Genomic DNA, 13,918 nt, shown 5'->3' with positions numbered 1-13,918 from the left:
CAAGATCAGTTCACGAAGACCTATGAGTTCTGACAACATACTTGTAGAAGATCTTCAAAATTTCTTGCAGCCATGTTTGACATTTCGGAAGTGTTTGCAGAGAACCGCCTAATGGTCGCTCGTCCAAATGGCGGGACCTGTCTGTACCTATTATCGTTAGTCAATTTTAGCCTGCCAAGGAGTCATTGTGTAGATATCTGGCATACCTCCTGTCAAGTTCGTGAATCAAGTCCTTGTTCAAGGCGCAAAGTATTCTCAATAGGTGAACCAAGAGCATACACCACACTCCAAGCTCAAATTCGTGCAGAAGATTGACGACAAGTGCAACAAACACATTGAATCCAAATGGACTAAGGCAGTCCGAAAACGTGTTCTGACCAAATATTAGTAAAAGGGAGATCGCAGCTGATGGTCATGCTCACAGATGTCGGTACCCATGAGTGAGGCTTGAGGAGTGACTCAACTGCTGTGCTGTCTACACCATAATTTTTCTCGTAGATGATGCCACGTGCTGTGGAGACCAACTGACTCCTCAAAGCATCAGACCGCACAAGAGTTGCACGCTGTTGCCTATCGCGACTCATTCCGAGACTGTGAAGTCGTCCCATCGGTATGAGACATCGTGGGCAAGGGCAACCTCCCAGCTGCCGAATAGTTGCGATAAGAACTCTGGTTTTTTGAGTTGGGATATCTTACAGACAATTTGGACAACTCGCTTTTCAGGATAGTCCACAGAGTAAGTGAATATCCGCGGGTAAAACCTCCGTTCGACGCCATCACAACAGAGAATCACAATTCCATGTTCATATGCCTCCAAAAATTCGGGATCAAGCAAAACCCTCCATTGAGCTTGGAATAATTCATGATGGCAATGGGTTGTACACTCATGACCGACTCCCTTGCCTTGAGTGTGACTACATGTGAAATCCTTGAATGAATCTGGAAGCTGCCAAATGTCAGTGAGTAATACAGGAGAGGATAATGATTATCGTACCTTTTGAAAATATGCTACATGATTACCTAGATGGCAGGTTGGCTTACACCGGCGGTACTTCGATTCGTTGCCAAAGTACATATAGACTGGCCATAGCTTTGTGTTGCCAAAAGTTGTCAAGTGGGTAGCATCTGACCAGAACATGAGTGCAACAACCACACGAGGTAATCTACATCCTGGCTCTCCAGGAGACTCCTGAAGTTCACGATGCACATCCATGAAGGCCGGTGAAGTGTATAATTCACCTTGAATATTTACTTTATGTTGGAGATGGGGTGCACTCCATTGCAGCCGGTAGGGCTCGTAATGAAAGAGATCATCGTCCTGGGCATTTGAGAGCTTCTCCCGGATAATGGAAACGAGTGGTCGATGGTAGAGGTCTGCTGCGACATAAGGACGAACACCTGGCTGAGTTGTGGTTTGTGAGAAAGGTACATCAATTGTTACTTAGGTTTTCTGCCAACCTGCATCCTCATCCTCCCATTCATCTCTTTCTTCGTCATGAACACTCGCACCTAATCGCGCATTGATATTGCTCCATGGTGTATTTTGCACATCATCAGGATCAAAACCTGGGCGTCCAACGATGTCGATTAGTTTTTTGAAGCTCTGATGGGACTTCTGCGCACTGCCATTCCAGTACCAATGACTGAGCTCAAATGAAGATTGATTGGAATATGGATAAAATGAAAAATCATGAGGCTCGGCAGGTATATCTGGTTTTGCTGCAGCAACGGCTTGGATGGAGCTGATGTCTCGGAGTGTCACAATATCTTCTGGGTCATGGGATGGGGGAGTTGACGAGAAGAACTGGTGCACTAGTCCAAAAATGTTTCTTGCTGTGCGAAAAGGAGGGGCCCGCTGTAGAGACTCATGCCTCTCCTTGTGCAATATTGCAGTTTTCACCAAGGAGTATACAGCACGAACTTGTAGCATCACTCTGTATGCTTCCTACAGCCATTCCTACATGAGGCACAGCTTTCCCGCGCAATGCGCAACTCGCGCGCGTACCTTTCCCACGCTTCACGATGTATATGCGCGCGCGCTTTCCCGCGCTTGAGCGCCCTATAGCGCCAGCCATCCGGAAGCATCCATCCACTGTCCACCAAGTTCCCTAGTGCGTATATTTCCATTTCTCACATTTGCATATCATTCCATCTTTATTTTTATCATGGACCCTTACTTACATATATCCTTACATATCTTACTCGGTAGCGCTTCGGCTCCGCATGACAGCGCTTAGGCGCCATACTTAAGCGCCAGCAGTACATACTATTACGGACTTACTCACTTACTCTCCCACCAGAATGACGGGGGACTTACTGGTTACTACCCACTATTTACCTAGCAGAACATAGTAGAAATCTATTTGTTTACACCTCGCATCTCTCTTCTCTTGTCTTACATCATATCATCACTTAAGCAAACTCACTCTTACTCTCTCTCGTATCTGTATACACGCGCACGCTTTCCCGCGCTTCGCGCCATACACGCGCGCATTCCCACGCCTTGCGCGCACCTGCGCTTTCTCGCGCTTCGCATTGGCCAACCAGTAGCGCTTTCAGCGCATACCTCTAGATCCTTGCTGCACTCGCTTCCCCTTTAGGGTCGAACGCACTTGTCGTCTCAAGTATAGCAGACTAGGCAACGCGCGACCTTACAACATTTATAGATACAGTCAGGACCTTTGTTCGTGCCTTGCTGTATCATTGAACCTTCACCGCAATGATGTACGAGTTGCGGTAGATGCATCAGTGGAATCCACAGGTGCGTAAAACTCCTGCTGTTGAGTAGTGCGATTGGAGGGAACACTCAGTGGAGGCTGCGGAAGTATATCATTGTACTGTCTGTAATGTAGTGGCATGGGAACACCAACACGTCGGCTCCTCCGCTGTGCCAGTGACAACTCATCTTCATCTATTTCCATGGACGCCGTGCCAAGAATAGCATCAGGTGCTGAGGTAGATGCATTCTGCGTCGACGAATTGGCACATGACGTGGGGCGCATTGCTAACAAAGTTGAGTGAACATTGGAATGCTCTGCATCTATGATATCATCGGAAGACGGTGGTGGTACTCGTAGACGGTGGAGCTGCGTGCTCAGAGACTGTCCGCCCCTGTTGCTATCAACTCATGACCGCTTTGCAGAGCCTAAGAGATCTTTTGCTTTCGACAATGCAGAGAACAATCTTTTCTTGCTTTTCATGCAGGAGCGCTGATGTTTGGTGTAGGCGTTCTCCTGTGTAAACTCCCGAGTACAAGTGCATCTGAAAGGGGATGGACCTTTTGCCAGGTCCATGAGGAGCTGTGGAGAGAAGCGAAAGGACGAAAATTATGCTATGGCTATGCTCAATGTTTAAAGGATCTGAACGAACTCACAGACTCACCACTTCTGACAACCAACAAACCTAGGCCCAACGTCGGCCAGCGGGATTACCCGAAAAGTGATTAGAGTGCCAAGTTCCCACAGGCCAAGAATCCATGCCGAAAGGTTAGTATTGCTACTGCAAATGATGATGGCAGGAAAAGCTGGACGAGTCATGATGTAAAAGCTGGCAGGGGAGGAAAAAATCCCTCCATTCAATGGAATCGCCATCCTCACCATCCTCTACCATCACTACCCCACCTAACTGTCATGAAATTTCTCAGAGGTCAGGCAAACTGATTGTGATGGCTATGACTTGCCGCTCCGCCCTGCTGCACTATGATCGTGCCTCAAAATCCATGGTTGAATGGTGTTGGTGGGTGCTACTTGAATCCTGCGCAAATTCTGGGCAATGACAATGGCCTGAAAATGTAGGCCTGCCGATGATGAGGGGAAGAAGATTCCGCCATCTGACTTGGAGAAGTCCCGCAAGGAATACAATTTTCAATATCCATGCTGCCTATGTGCTGATGAGGGTGGAAAAGAGGCGTACGTAGAAGCAGCCGTGTACCCATGGTGGGATACGATCACAGAGGGGACCCATTGGACTGCAAGATGTGCTTCTGATACTTGCGGATACCGAGGTTAGCGTTCTTCATGCCCAAGAATATCTGTCTCTGATCGCCACCTAGTGAAGATAAATACTATACACTTCCAGTTATTCCCTTTAGCTGCATTCCGGTACCCGTGAAGAGGTACAAACCTATTCAGCTGCCATAGCACAGTTTTATTGATAGATGGGTGATAAAGAGCAGCGAGTCCCTCCTGTTCAATTCGAATGGACCAACCAGGAGCAAACGGAGTTGTTAAACAGGCTTGCTTCGTCTAACAGTGATAGGATTGCTGCGAGTGAGTTTCATATTCTGTTTCAACACTGCAAGCAGTGTGCACGAGTAGGACCAAAGCCGGCAATGAAGTGTCATATCTGCTCAGGAGGGGTGCAAAAGTGATGAGGGTGATCATTACCGCTTGATCATCAGAGCCTCCAACGTGTTTCCAAAGCGCTTCCAAGTCACAGGGATCAGAGAGTAGCATAATGTAGACTAATAGAAAATGAACTCAGCACCAAAAACTTTTGTTGCAGATAAGACTTACCTCGTTTCTTGTCATCGAGCGTTCAGGTATGCCGTGGGTTCACTCGGATGAGGGACTTGGATCTTTTGTCGAGACTTGACGAACCCTTACCGCAGTTTCTCGAAGCGCCCTGAGATTGATGACTGTCCTTTGATTAGTACCAGTGTGACACATGGGATCGCACGGTGCAGCTATCTCGTTCGGCCACGTATTGATAAAATAGAACATATATTTTGGGGAGTGTGAGGTATTTAGTACTAGTAGTACATATCCACGATCACACTGTGATTTTCGTCCACGTGACTGCATGGAAATGTTGACCTCGGCGCTCGCCAACTGCGTCGACGTTCTGCACAGTGCCTGTTTTACACCAGTCACCACCTCTCGTGCGGGTAGCTCAGAAGACAAGAGACGAAGAAAAACAAACAACACACGTCTACAGGCCTTGATGCGCTTCCTCGATTAGTAAGTATTAGTTTGAGCTCTTTGGCACCAGTTCACTAATAGCTCAAACTGCATCCTGTTTTACAATAACACAAGTTACCACCTCTCGTGCAGGTGAAGTACGATTAAACTATAAGTATGTAGATTCATAGCATCACACTCACTCAGTAGAATGTGTCTTGACTATAGTGTGTCTATGTAACGTTCTTTTAGGAGTCCATGTTGAAAATGCTGCAGGAATTCCAGCCATATGGATTCATGATGCACATATTGAGGATCTCCCTTAGTGAAAGCCCCATAGATATGTGTCACCACTGTACGGGTCAGTATATCAAAATCCAGTCAAGCGGCTCGATACTTGTTCCTCCTTAGGCATTTACCGTCTTGAAACATTAGACGAAGGATCAGTTCATCCCAAGTTAGTCAATTTACGTTTCTGCTTCAGCTTATGTATATTTAACAACACTGCGCAGGTTATCTCCTTGACTTCCAGTCCCATTTTACTTTGTCCAAATGATAGTCAGGCAAAGTGAGGATACATGGGGAATCATGCACTTTCACATGAAGGATGACCTGCGCCCTTTACATACAAGCCAGAAGGACAAGAAGGAGATGTGTATGCCTTCGAACATTCCCTCTGCAAGCCTTGCTGATACTCTGCAGAAGTCATTCGTTAAACACGTCCAAGGACATTTCAGACAACTTGGACTCCAAAGACTGAATGAAGAACACTAGAAATGCTCCAGAGTCTCAGCTTCAGGACAATGAACTGGGTTGCAAAATGGGAAGGTGCGAATCTCATATCCGTTTTTCTTGACTCGCGCTTAATAGATACCATTGGCAATCTTCCAGGCTCTCAAATATCTCGACATCTTCAGAACTCAATGTGTCAAGAATCGCAGCGGCCTCTTCACTCCTGGTGTATGTTTTGTGCGTCGCTCTCACACCCTCTTCTACTGAGGTATCGGCATTCAGCAATACCGCAATATCCCGCCTCATCAACACTCTGTTTGTCCCTTTTGTTGCAACTTCACTTTCGTACTCCGGACCATCTAGACACAAGTTCAGCCAAGAAGCTGAACAGATCCTTCAAAGTTAAGAAGAAAGTTCGCCAGACACTCATTCCTGACGCTCGTATGGACCTCTTCTCTGCAAGGCGCTGAATGAGTTAAACTTGATATCACCTATCCTTGCTCCAATGCTAGTTCTCAGGGCATTTTTGTTTTGACGTTCAGCATCATTGGACTCAGGTCCATAGCTTCCATCGATTTTGTGTCTCCCTGTGCCCTTGAAGACCACTGAATTTATTACCTGCTTAGTACCTTGTTACACAGCATGCGAAACTGGCTCGCGGTGGAGCTTTGAGTTGCTTGTGCAGCTCAAATACCACGAGAAGCGGAAGCTTATTCTCATTGTTGATGGTGTGGGCATTGTTTGATTTGTCCCACATTTATTGTGCCTGATCCTAGTATTGATTCTAAGCTTTTTAGTTTCATGTTGTCAAACGTGCTGGGTATACTTGACCTGCTCCAATGCACTGGGCATTTAATTTCTCACGAGGTCATGGTGGATGTAGCGCTCGCAGCTTGGAAGTCATCATGCTTACTAGGTCTACAAAGTTAATGAATGAAAACTGGGCAATGGTCTGGAAATATCATCTTTGATGGGAAACACCAAGCTCACATTAAATCAGCATTTGGAATAGACTGCCTGGTGCAGAGCAACTACTAGAGAGGGGGATGACACAAGGAGTTGGTTTCGACATCTGAAGGTATAAGATCAGGCTGCTTGCCAGTTGCTGAAGGTTGTATTCCACTCTAACGGGAAAGTCCACATTGATGTAAATCACCACTGAGTACTGAGTACTGAGGCCTGAGGTATGATTGCTCACAAATTTCGTCGCTTCATATAACCCGACCTTATGGAAGATGCACGATCTGAATGAATTGAGATTACTCTATTCAATCTGGATTCATGGTCTCTGGTTGAGAGGAAGATGGGCGAAGGTCTCGAGAATTGAGATTGCATTAATTACTAGTAAGTTCTGATCAATTTTGAGTACTCACTGAATCATACAGTAACATACAACCGGGTCAAACACGCTCATGTGACACGAGCAAAACACAATGTAACAATGAACTCAAAGATTTCTTCTCCAACATCGATCTTAAGTCTCTATACTTTGCCAGTCAAAATATAGCTCCGTCAACTAACGCATTTAATTTTTGACAGTATGTACAGCCTTCCTCTCCCGGTTCAAACAAATAATCTGCTGCTACACAGATTCCGTCTTAGCGAAAATTCTCTTGCTCCAGTCATCATGGTTCGTACCGTCTGCAAGTCTGGCAAGTCTACGGGAGGACCTGCGAACCGTAGTGTGCTACCTGGCCCCTTCAAACTTGTTTCTGGTCTCTGTGGTGAACAGGTCATCAAAAGTGTATATCATAAGCCATTGCCACATGGGATGGAAGAGGCGATATCGACTAGGAAAAAAGACATTCTCATTCCTCAATTCTGGAACCACGTAGGCGTGCGTGACTCCTTCTCGTATATTTTACTAATTCTCGGCAGTGGTGTTTGTTCTGCTGTGATGGCAGTCCACAAATGTACGAATGCTCACATTGCCCACACACAGTGTGCGTGCGCTGCATTGTCATCCCAGAAGAGTCGCTGGACTACATCAAAAAAGGCAATGTCTTTTTCAGATGCCCCGGATGCCATGAAGTTCGTGATAGAAATGCTGGAAAAGGTATCATCACACCGTATTTTGTAAGTTTACCGGTCTGCAGCCTCCACTTTTTCTTCTTATTACCATCAGGGCTTTGAAGATGCTCAAGGAAAGGCCGTGCTGGCGACACCTGCCACTATCCATGGCCACATTGAGTTGACCAGTCGGTCAGAGGTATGCACCCTCCCCATCCTCATTCTCAACTTCATCCTTGCCAGTGTCGATATCTTCGGGTCACCTGCACGTGCCATGCGAGATGGGCTGCATCCATACGTTGCTCCAGATTACTATGAAATTGTGTTCGACATCGGAACACTGTCCAAGGTCAAGCAGCACGCCAAGGCAATGGAGAAGCTTGTGCAAGACATAGGACCATGTCAGTTTGCTTGTGTCGAAGTATTTGTCCACTCCCACTCTGATACAAACCGTGGCGACCTCTGGGCTGGGTTCGAGACCTCAAACATTAAAGGTGAACATGAGGGGCCTGTCGCCTACTCACTTGACGACGTAAGTTGGCTTCTGTTTTCAATTGTTTTGTGGCCTTACTCTTCGCAGTTTTTCACCGCAGTTTTCCCCAGTAGCATAGCAGGCTATCTCAAGGGAGCCACACTGTGGATGTTGGTATGTGGGCATATGGTACATGAAATTGACGTTTTCAATGACTTCAAAGCCTGTGTAAGACGGTGCGTACATTACCACAACTTTGCTGCCTCGCGCTGAAATACTACAATACAGTTATGAAATTCAGCACGCATTTGCATTTGATGCTGAACGCTTCCATGCATGCCTTGTTCCACCGTTCATCTTCGCATATGTGGAACGTGTTCTTGTCGAGGGCTTCGAGGTTGAAGAGGCCATCGAAGATCTTCTCAAAGCGGCTCCTCAACTTGGGATGCATACATCCATAATTCACATCCGTGTTACAAACATTTTCCATCGTCGCCCTCCTACTGTCTCCGAATACAACAAAGGAGCCATGCGCATGGACGATAAGGCCTCCATGATTGTGACCACATACAAGTTCTTTCACGAGAATCAGCATCCTTGGGGAAATCCACTGCCCTATCAGTGTTTGCGTTGTTACTGTGTTCGCTCTTGGGGCTCTACAACCCGCCCTATGTCCAGCAATACCCAATTCGCTTGCAAGCAATGCGGATTCGTCATCACCTATACAAAGCTCGACCACTCAAAAATTATCCTGTACCACGAGGGATATCGGGGGACCAGCAAAGTGAGTGGTAAGCTAACGAAAAAAGGCCTCGGTACTGGTTCTGGGTGGTTGGTAGTGGTAGCAGTCGAGCCTGACGGGGTGCTAGCCCTTGCTCAATCAGTTAGCCACTCCACCCGGGAACATTGATTGATCATTCAATGAGTCTTTTTTTATATGTACATGTTAATCTACTTGAATGCCTTGCTGAATACGCATTGATAACTCATCGCATAGCCCCACAATATCTGTTGAATCTGTGTGTAAATCTAAACCTACTGCGGTGCAATTGACTATCCAATGTTGTGGTGCGGCTCTTCCTCCTGCCAACCAGTCCCAGCCTGATATCCCTCAACCATGAGGGAGTCCATCTGAATCGGGATTTGAGACGATACACAATCGAAGGACGATGGAGCCTGTTTCTGAGGTTGTGAAATGAGTTTGATCAGTACACTATTACACAGATTTCAGTCTGAAGCATCAATTATAATACCTATTGATTCGAGCTGATATCATGCAACGTCGTAAATAATCCAACAAGATATATATATTCTTGTCCCCGGCAGCTCGCACTGTTACATCACTTTATCGTATGCCAATCACATTTACAATGCACTATATGTACCTCCATCGAAACTGTACTTTCCTGCCCCCTTGGCACCATTTTGCTCACTGTATAGTACTTTGTCATACAATAATCAGATTGGCACTTTTCAGTCAGAATTGTAATTTTCTTGCAATTTCTTGTCTCCTCAAGCCATTTTGCTCTTCAGTGTATATTAAACTGTGTATGCTAATCATTCTTCCGAGATATTGCATATCTCCATCAGAGTTGTAGGCTACTGATAAATTGACACCATTTTTATCTTGCCCGTATATTACTTGGTCATTACTTGTGAGATGTTACATTTTCCATCAGAATTGTAATTTGCTTGCATTTTCTTGTTGCTGGATGTCATTTTGCTTGTCTGTGCACAATACTTTGTCATGAGATATATTATTGTGTAATATTGCACCTCAGGCAGCAGTTTTCGGTACTATTAAAGGTCTGTCAGACCCTATTTTTATGTTAGAATTATATGGTCTAAGAGACCCGGCCTCGCTGATGTTCTAATTATAGCACACCTTCCTTCCTCCAGAATTCTCCCGCAGCGCCTCCCTCGAGCCTCGTAGCCCTCTCCCGACCCTCTGGATATTCCGTGCATCATCTGTGATGCCTCACCAACATCGTCAGTATCCCTGTCCCAGGACTACTTAATGGTACTTAGTGCTCATTCCGTCCTTGTCTTGACTGAGTCCTGTCTCTCCACCATGACAGCTCCCAGCTTATACTCAACACACTCACACTGCGATGATTTGTACTGTTGTTTGCTTTGTTATCCTTGCCTTCGTTCTGCCTCGCATCGCTCGTATCTTCAATTGTCTTTACCTAGTAGGATTGGTATAGTTGGTTTGGGTGCGTCTATCTAGTTTTATTTATTTCTCTACTAACTGATGCCCCCGTCACTTCAGTCTCACACCATTTTGAGTCGCAAGTCCTTGTGCTTGAACATCCATCACTCATCCGCCGTCCTGCTCACAAGGTTAGCTTCCACCTTCCAATGATATCCACCTGCAATGTGGCTGATTGAGGGCAAGAGGGCACAAGCGTATCCTCAGCACTGCCTCGTCGACGCTGTGAGGTATTGAACATCGCACTTATATATCTAGTGGTCGCGTGTAATGATAGTGTCTTCGCTTCTGCCTTCAGAATCTCGCAGGTGATTCCCAAGTCCGTGTGCAAAGTATTCAAGGGCGGCTCCACTTCAAGCGCTTGACAGCCCCAAAGCCCTGAACCCGCACCTGCAAGTTCCAGTGCACATGAACTCTTACCTGCTCAAACAACCCAGGTATGTACACCTCTTGGTGTGTTCCATGTGTGATCTAACTGCCGCAGGATCCTTCACCACCCACTGTTCTCACTCTCGAACTAAATCTTGGCCAGTCTTTCAACTCAGGCACTGCAAAGGTAAGTTGGATTATTCTAGCTCGAAACATTCTTATCTCTACTGGATAATATACTAAGTTCTGTCATCAGTCCGAAGCACTTAACCGGAAGCTTGTTTCCACTTTTGTGCTGCGTACACCATGCTGTGCCTCTCTCTTCTGCACACAGCTGCACCCTCCCAGTACCTATCTACATACACTCATGACATACTTCCCGATCCCTCTATAGACGTGCATTTCAGGTCTGGGGTGTATTTAGGCCTTGGGATGTCTCACCTCATGCTCAGCGATAGGAAGTTTGGGTTGGAGTTGTTGGAATGCGCTGGGGGGTGGGGGAATGAGTGTAGATAGGTGAGTGCTTGTGTTTTTGGTATCTTTGCGTCTAAATGGATGTGGATGTGCAGAAATGGAAGGCATCCACTGTGCGATCTGCGATATGTCGTTAATTATCTTCAATCTCGTACTTTTGACATTTACGTTCAAGAGCATAGATGTGCGTAAGGCTGCTAGGATTTTGGAGTGGAATTTGAAGAGATATCCGAATGGTGCGTGCGTGCGTCGCATGGTTGTGTTCTGACGTGCGATCTTTCGCTGTTTGATGTCCCTTCACTCCCATCCACCCATCACAGGCGTCTTCTTTCTCTTCGGCGCAGGCAGACTGGCCCTCGTCCGTTCCCAACCTGCCAAAGTGCTCGACTACTATGTGCATGCAGCATAAGAGTTCTTTCATCAGTTTGAAGCACTTAACCGGAAGCTTGTTGAGGTGGTACTTGGCAATCCTTTCGTCCTTGGTTGACTGAACTCCGTTTGTGGACCTGGTGGAGTTCTCGTTCTCAGTGAGAGAGGGTATGTTAACAGTGCAGTACAAACGCTCAGACCACATGGGATCCTCAATATGGCAAACTGTCGCGCTATATGAAGCTGGCAGGGCCTCCATGCCCACCACAATCTACTTTAGAGGATATCCTATCTGTAGACTGTAGTAGTAGAATACATGTTTTTGTAATAGCTACTTCTATATGATTTATATGTTAGTATCCACATGTAAATCCTGCTGACAGTAAGGTGATTGGGTATGAGGCAGCGGGGAGCAGTGGCTTCAAGCAATGCAGTTGCAATGCAGGAGAGCAAAGTTGTCGACGCAGTGAGACGAGTTTCAGTCCTAAGGCTACTAGCCAGCCTCAAACTCTTGAAAGGTAAATGTCCATAACACTGTATTTTGCAGTGTCCTGGGTCATTTGCCTTACAATGATACTTGATGATGGTCTTGTGATATGTAGGGACTACTATGATGTTATTTCGGACCATTCAAGGTGCTACTATCATTAATACTCAGTTCACAATCAATGTTTTATGTTTTGGTTGGAGTTTTATTCAGCATCTGATTGGCTGCTTAAGCTTCTCGAGAGCATCTCCAGATGCTCGTGAGATGCTCTTGAGTCCTAACTTGGTCAAAACTTAGTAGTACCTAGCTTCTCAACTTGATCTACAAACTTCTACAGATGATCAATGATTCACAAACGATTCGTGTCAAATTCACGTCAAATTCACGTCGCGTCACGAGTCACATGATCAATTTGTGTACTGGACTCAACATTCGTTGTATGTCCTGCACGACTTGCATCAATGGTGAGACAGCCACTGTGGGACAGTCATCCGCAGCCTAGAACTCATTGAATCTTCCTCATGCGGACGCCCTCAAGCTACTATCTCTTCTTTCCAACAGCGCTTTCCTCACCTCGAAGTGTCGCTCTGGGGCTCCTAATATTTGGGATCCAAGGTTCACTTCACTGCGTTGCTCTCACTCCTAACACCTGGGAATCGCAGCTCACCTCGGCTCTCTCTCGCACAGGTTGGGGCCGCCATCGCAGGGCTTCCACCCAAAAAACTATCTGCTTAATAAAGCAAACATTTTCTTTCATTCTCATTACCGCTACTAAGACCGCTTCACGACAGCAAACGCAAAGTTACTCACTGCCGCATCAACACTCTCCTCATCCAAAGGCATGTTTCCCTCCCTGACTCATATACCACAAATCGAGCATGCTTCTTGCAGACTATCACCATCAGAACAGCCCGCGATGCCTCCCTCTCAGCTGAACTCTATCCATGGTCCCCATATCCTTACCTAGTACGTCCTCCCTTCTCACTGATTCCGCCCATGCCACTGAGCCCATCTTCGAAGCTCTATCTACAGTCATCAGCGGAAAGAATCTTCAAGTCCCCTCCTGGAGCATTCCCGCTGGCATATCCATCAATGTCGACTCCTGGTGACGCTGGAAATCAGCTGTCAGTGTCTTTTTCTTCTTCTTTTCTTTTGGCTCAATTTTATTGTCCGCTGGGGTCGAAGCCGTCAGTGTCTTATCACCTGATACATCTGTAATGTTCTAGACCCTGGTACGCCAATTTCAAACATTCATCACAATATCATGCCTCGTCGCTCAAAACGCCAATATATCAGACTTGAAGGCGAGTTCCTCCGCATTACCTTCATATCAGTGTCATGATCCTCAAGCTCTATCCATCAATGTCAGCTCCCGGAGACGCTGGAAATTGGCCATCAGTGTCTTACCATCTGATAAATCTGTAATGTGGAGGAATACTGTAACTCTGTCAAGTTTGTTCATGCAGACTTTCTGACGTGATGTGAGAATTGATTATCTGTTTATAGATCATCGCACTCCTTACCTATGCTGTTCAGCAAGTTTAGCAATCCCAAGGCTCTGCACTCCACAGATACACTGCAAGAGCTATGCCTCTCCCTCCTATCCCATTCCGATCGGGCGCTGCAAATGGTATCCTTATCCTGTCTGCTCACATACAAGTCACCCCCCCCCCTCCAGCATTATCAGGCGAAGTAGTAGATATCATCATCTGCACCAGTCATTGCCCAACAAATACACGCCACCATCCGTTCTACTGGTAGTGGGGAGTTCGAAGTTGTTTAGGCTGGTCTCAAGGCTCTGGCGAGTATACTACGAGAGTGCGAGGGTTCTCAGGTCACAGAGAAAGATATACTCTTCTTGACCGAATTTCTTTAACTCTACCTCAAGGGCCCTG

General features: G+C 46.3%; 4 protein-coding genes across 4 annotated transcripts; 2 read left to right on the top strand and 2 right to left on the bottom strand.

The window, feature by feature from the left end:
* Positions 1-2,711: 2,711 nt before the first annotated feature.
* Positions 2,712-3,536, bottom strand: F5147DRAFT_766460 (uncharacterized protein; the record flags this gene model as incomplete). Its single annotated transcript, XM_041440776.1, has 2 exons — positions 2,712-3,111; positions 3,403-3,536. 2 exons carry the CDS (start codon positions 3,534-3,536, stop codon positions 2,712-2,714), a joined length of 534 nt encoding a protein of 177 aa, XP_041299923.1.
* A 41-nt stretch (positions 3,537-3,577) lies between these two features.
* F5147DRAFT_647031 (uncharacterized protein) lies at positions 3,578-6,375 on the top strand (the record flags this gene model as incomplete). The annotated part of the gene is made up of 13 exons (XM_041433172.1): positions 3,578-3,735; positions 3,795-4,003; positions 4,078-4,100; positions 4,157-4,268; positions 4,504-4,540; positions 4,652-4,735; positions 4,895-4,958; positions 5,151-5,259; positions 5,458-5,551; positions 5,673-5,726; positions 5,790-5,867; positions 5,994-6,031; positions 6,272-6,375. 13 exons carry the CDS (start codon positions 3,578-3,580, stop codon positions 6,373-6,375), a joined length of 1,164 nt encoding a protein of 387 aa, XP_041299922.1.
* A 795-nt stretch (positions 6,376-7,170) lies between these two features.
* Positions 7,171-9,022, top strand: F5147DRAFT_647030 (uncharacterized protein; the record flags this gene model as incomplete). Its single annotated transcript, XM_041433171.1, has 5 exons — positions 7,171-7,467; positions 7,509-7,706; positions 7,756-8,172; positions 8,221-8,286; positions 8,414-9,022. 5 exons carry the CDS (start codon positions 7,171-7,173, stop codon positions 9,020-9,022), a joined length of 1,587 nt encoding a protein of 528 aa, XP_041299921.1.
* A 143-nt stretch (positions 9,023-9,165) lies between these two features.
* On the bottom strand, positions 9,166-11,795 carry F5147DRAFT_647029 (uncharacterized protein; the record flags this gene model as incomplete). Its single annotated transcript, XM_041433170.1, has 11 exons — positions 9,166-9,325; positions 9,366-9,378; positions 9,498-9,554; positions 9,780-9,909; positions 9,998-10,060; positions 10,218-10,301; positions 10,453-10,484; positions 10,571-10,714; positions 11,057-11,081; positions 11,135-11,240; positions 11,323-11,795. 11 exons carry the CDS (start codon positions 11,793-11,795, stop codon positions 9,166-9,168), a joined length of 1,287 nt encoding a protein of 428 aa, XP_041299920.1.
* Positions 11,796-13,918: the final 2,123 nt, after the last annotated feature.

The sequence above is a fragment of the Suillus discolor genome (genome assembly GCF_016758755.1).
Source record: "Suillus discolor strain FC423 chromosome Unknown F5147scaffold_1, whole genome shotgun sequence".
Taxonomy (NCBI): Eukaryota; Fungi; Basidiomycota; class Agaricomycetes; order Boletales; family Suillaceae; genus Suillus; species Suillus discolor.
This window is presented reverse-complemented; position numbering and strand designations above follow the sequence as displayed.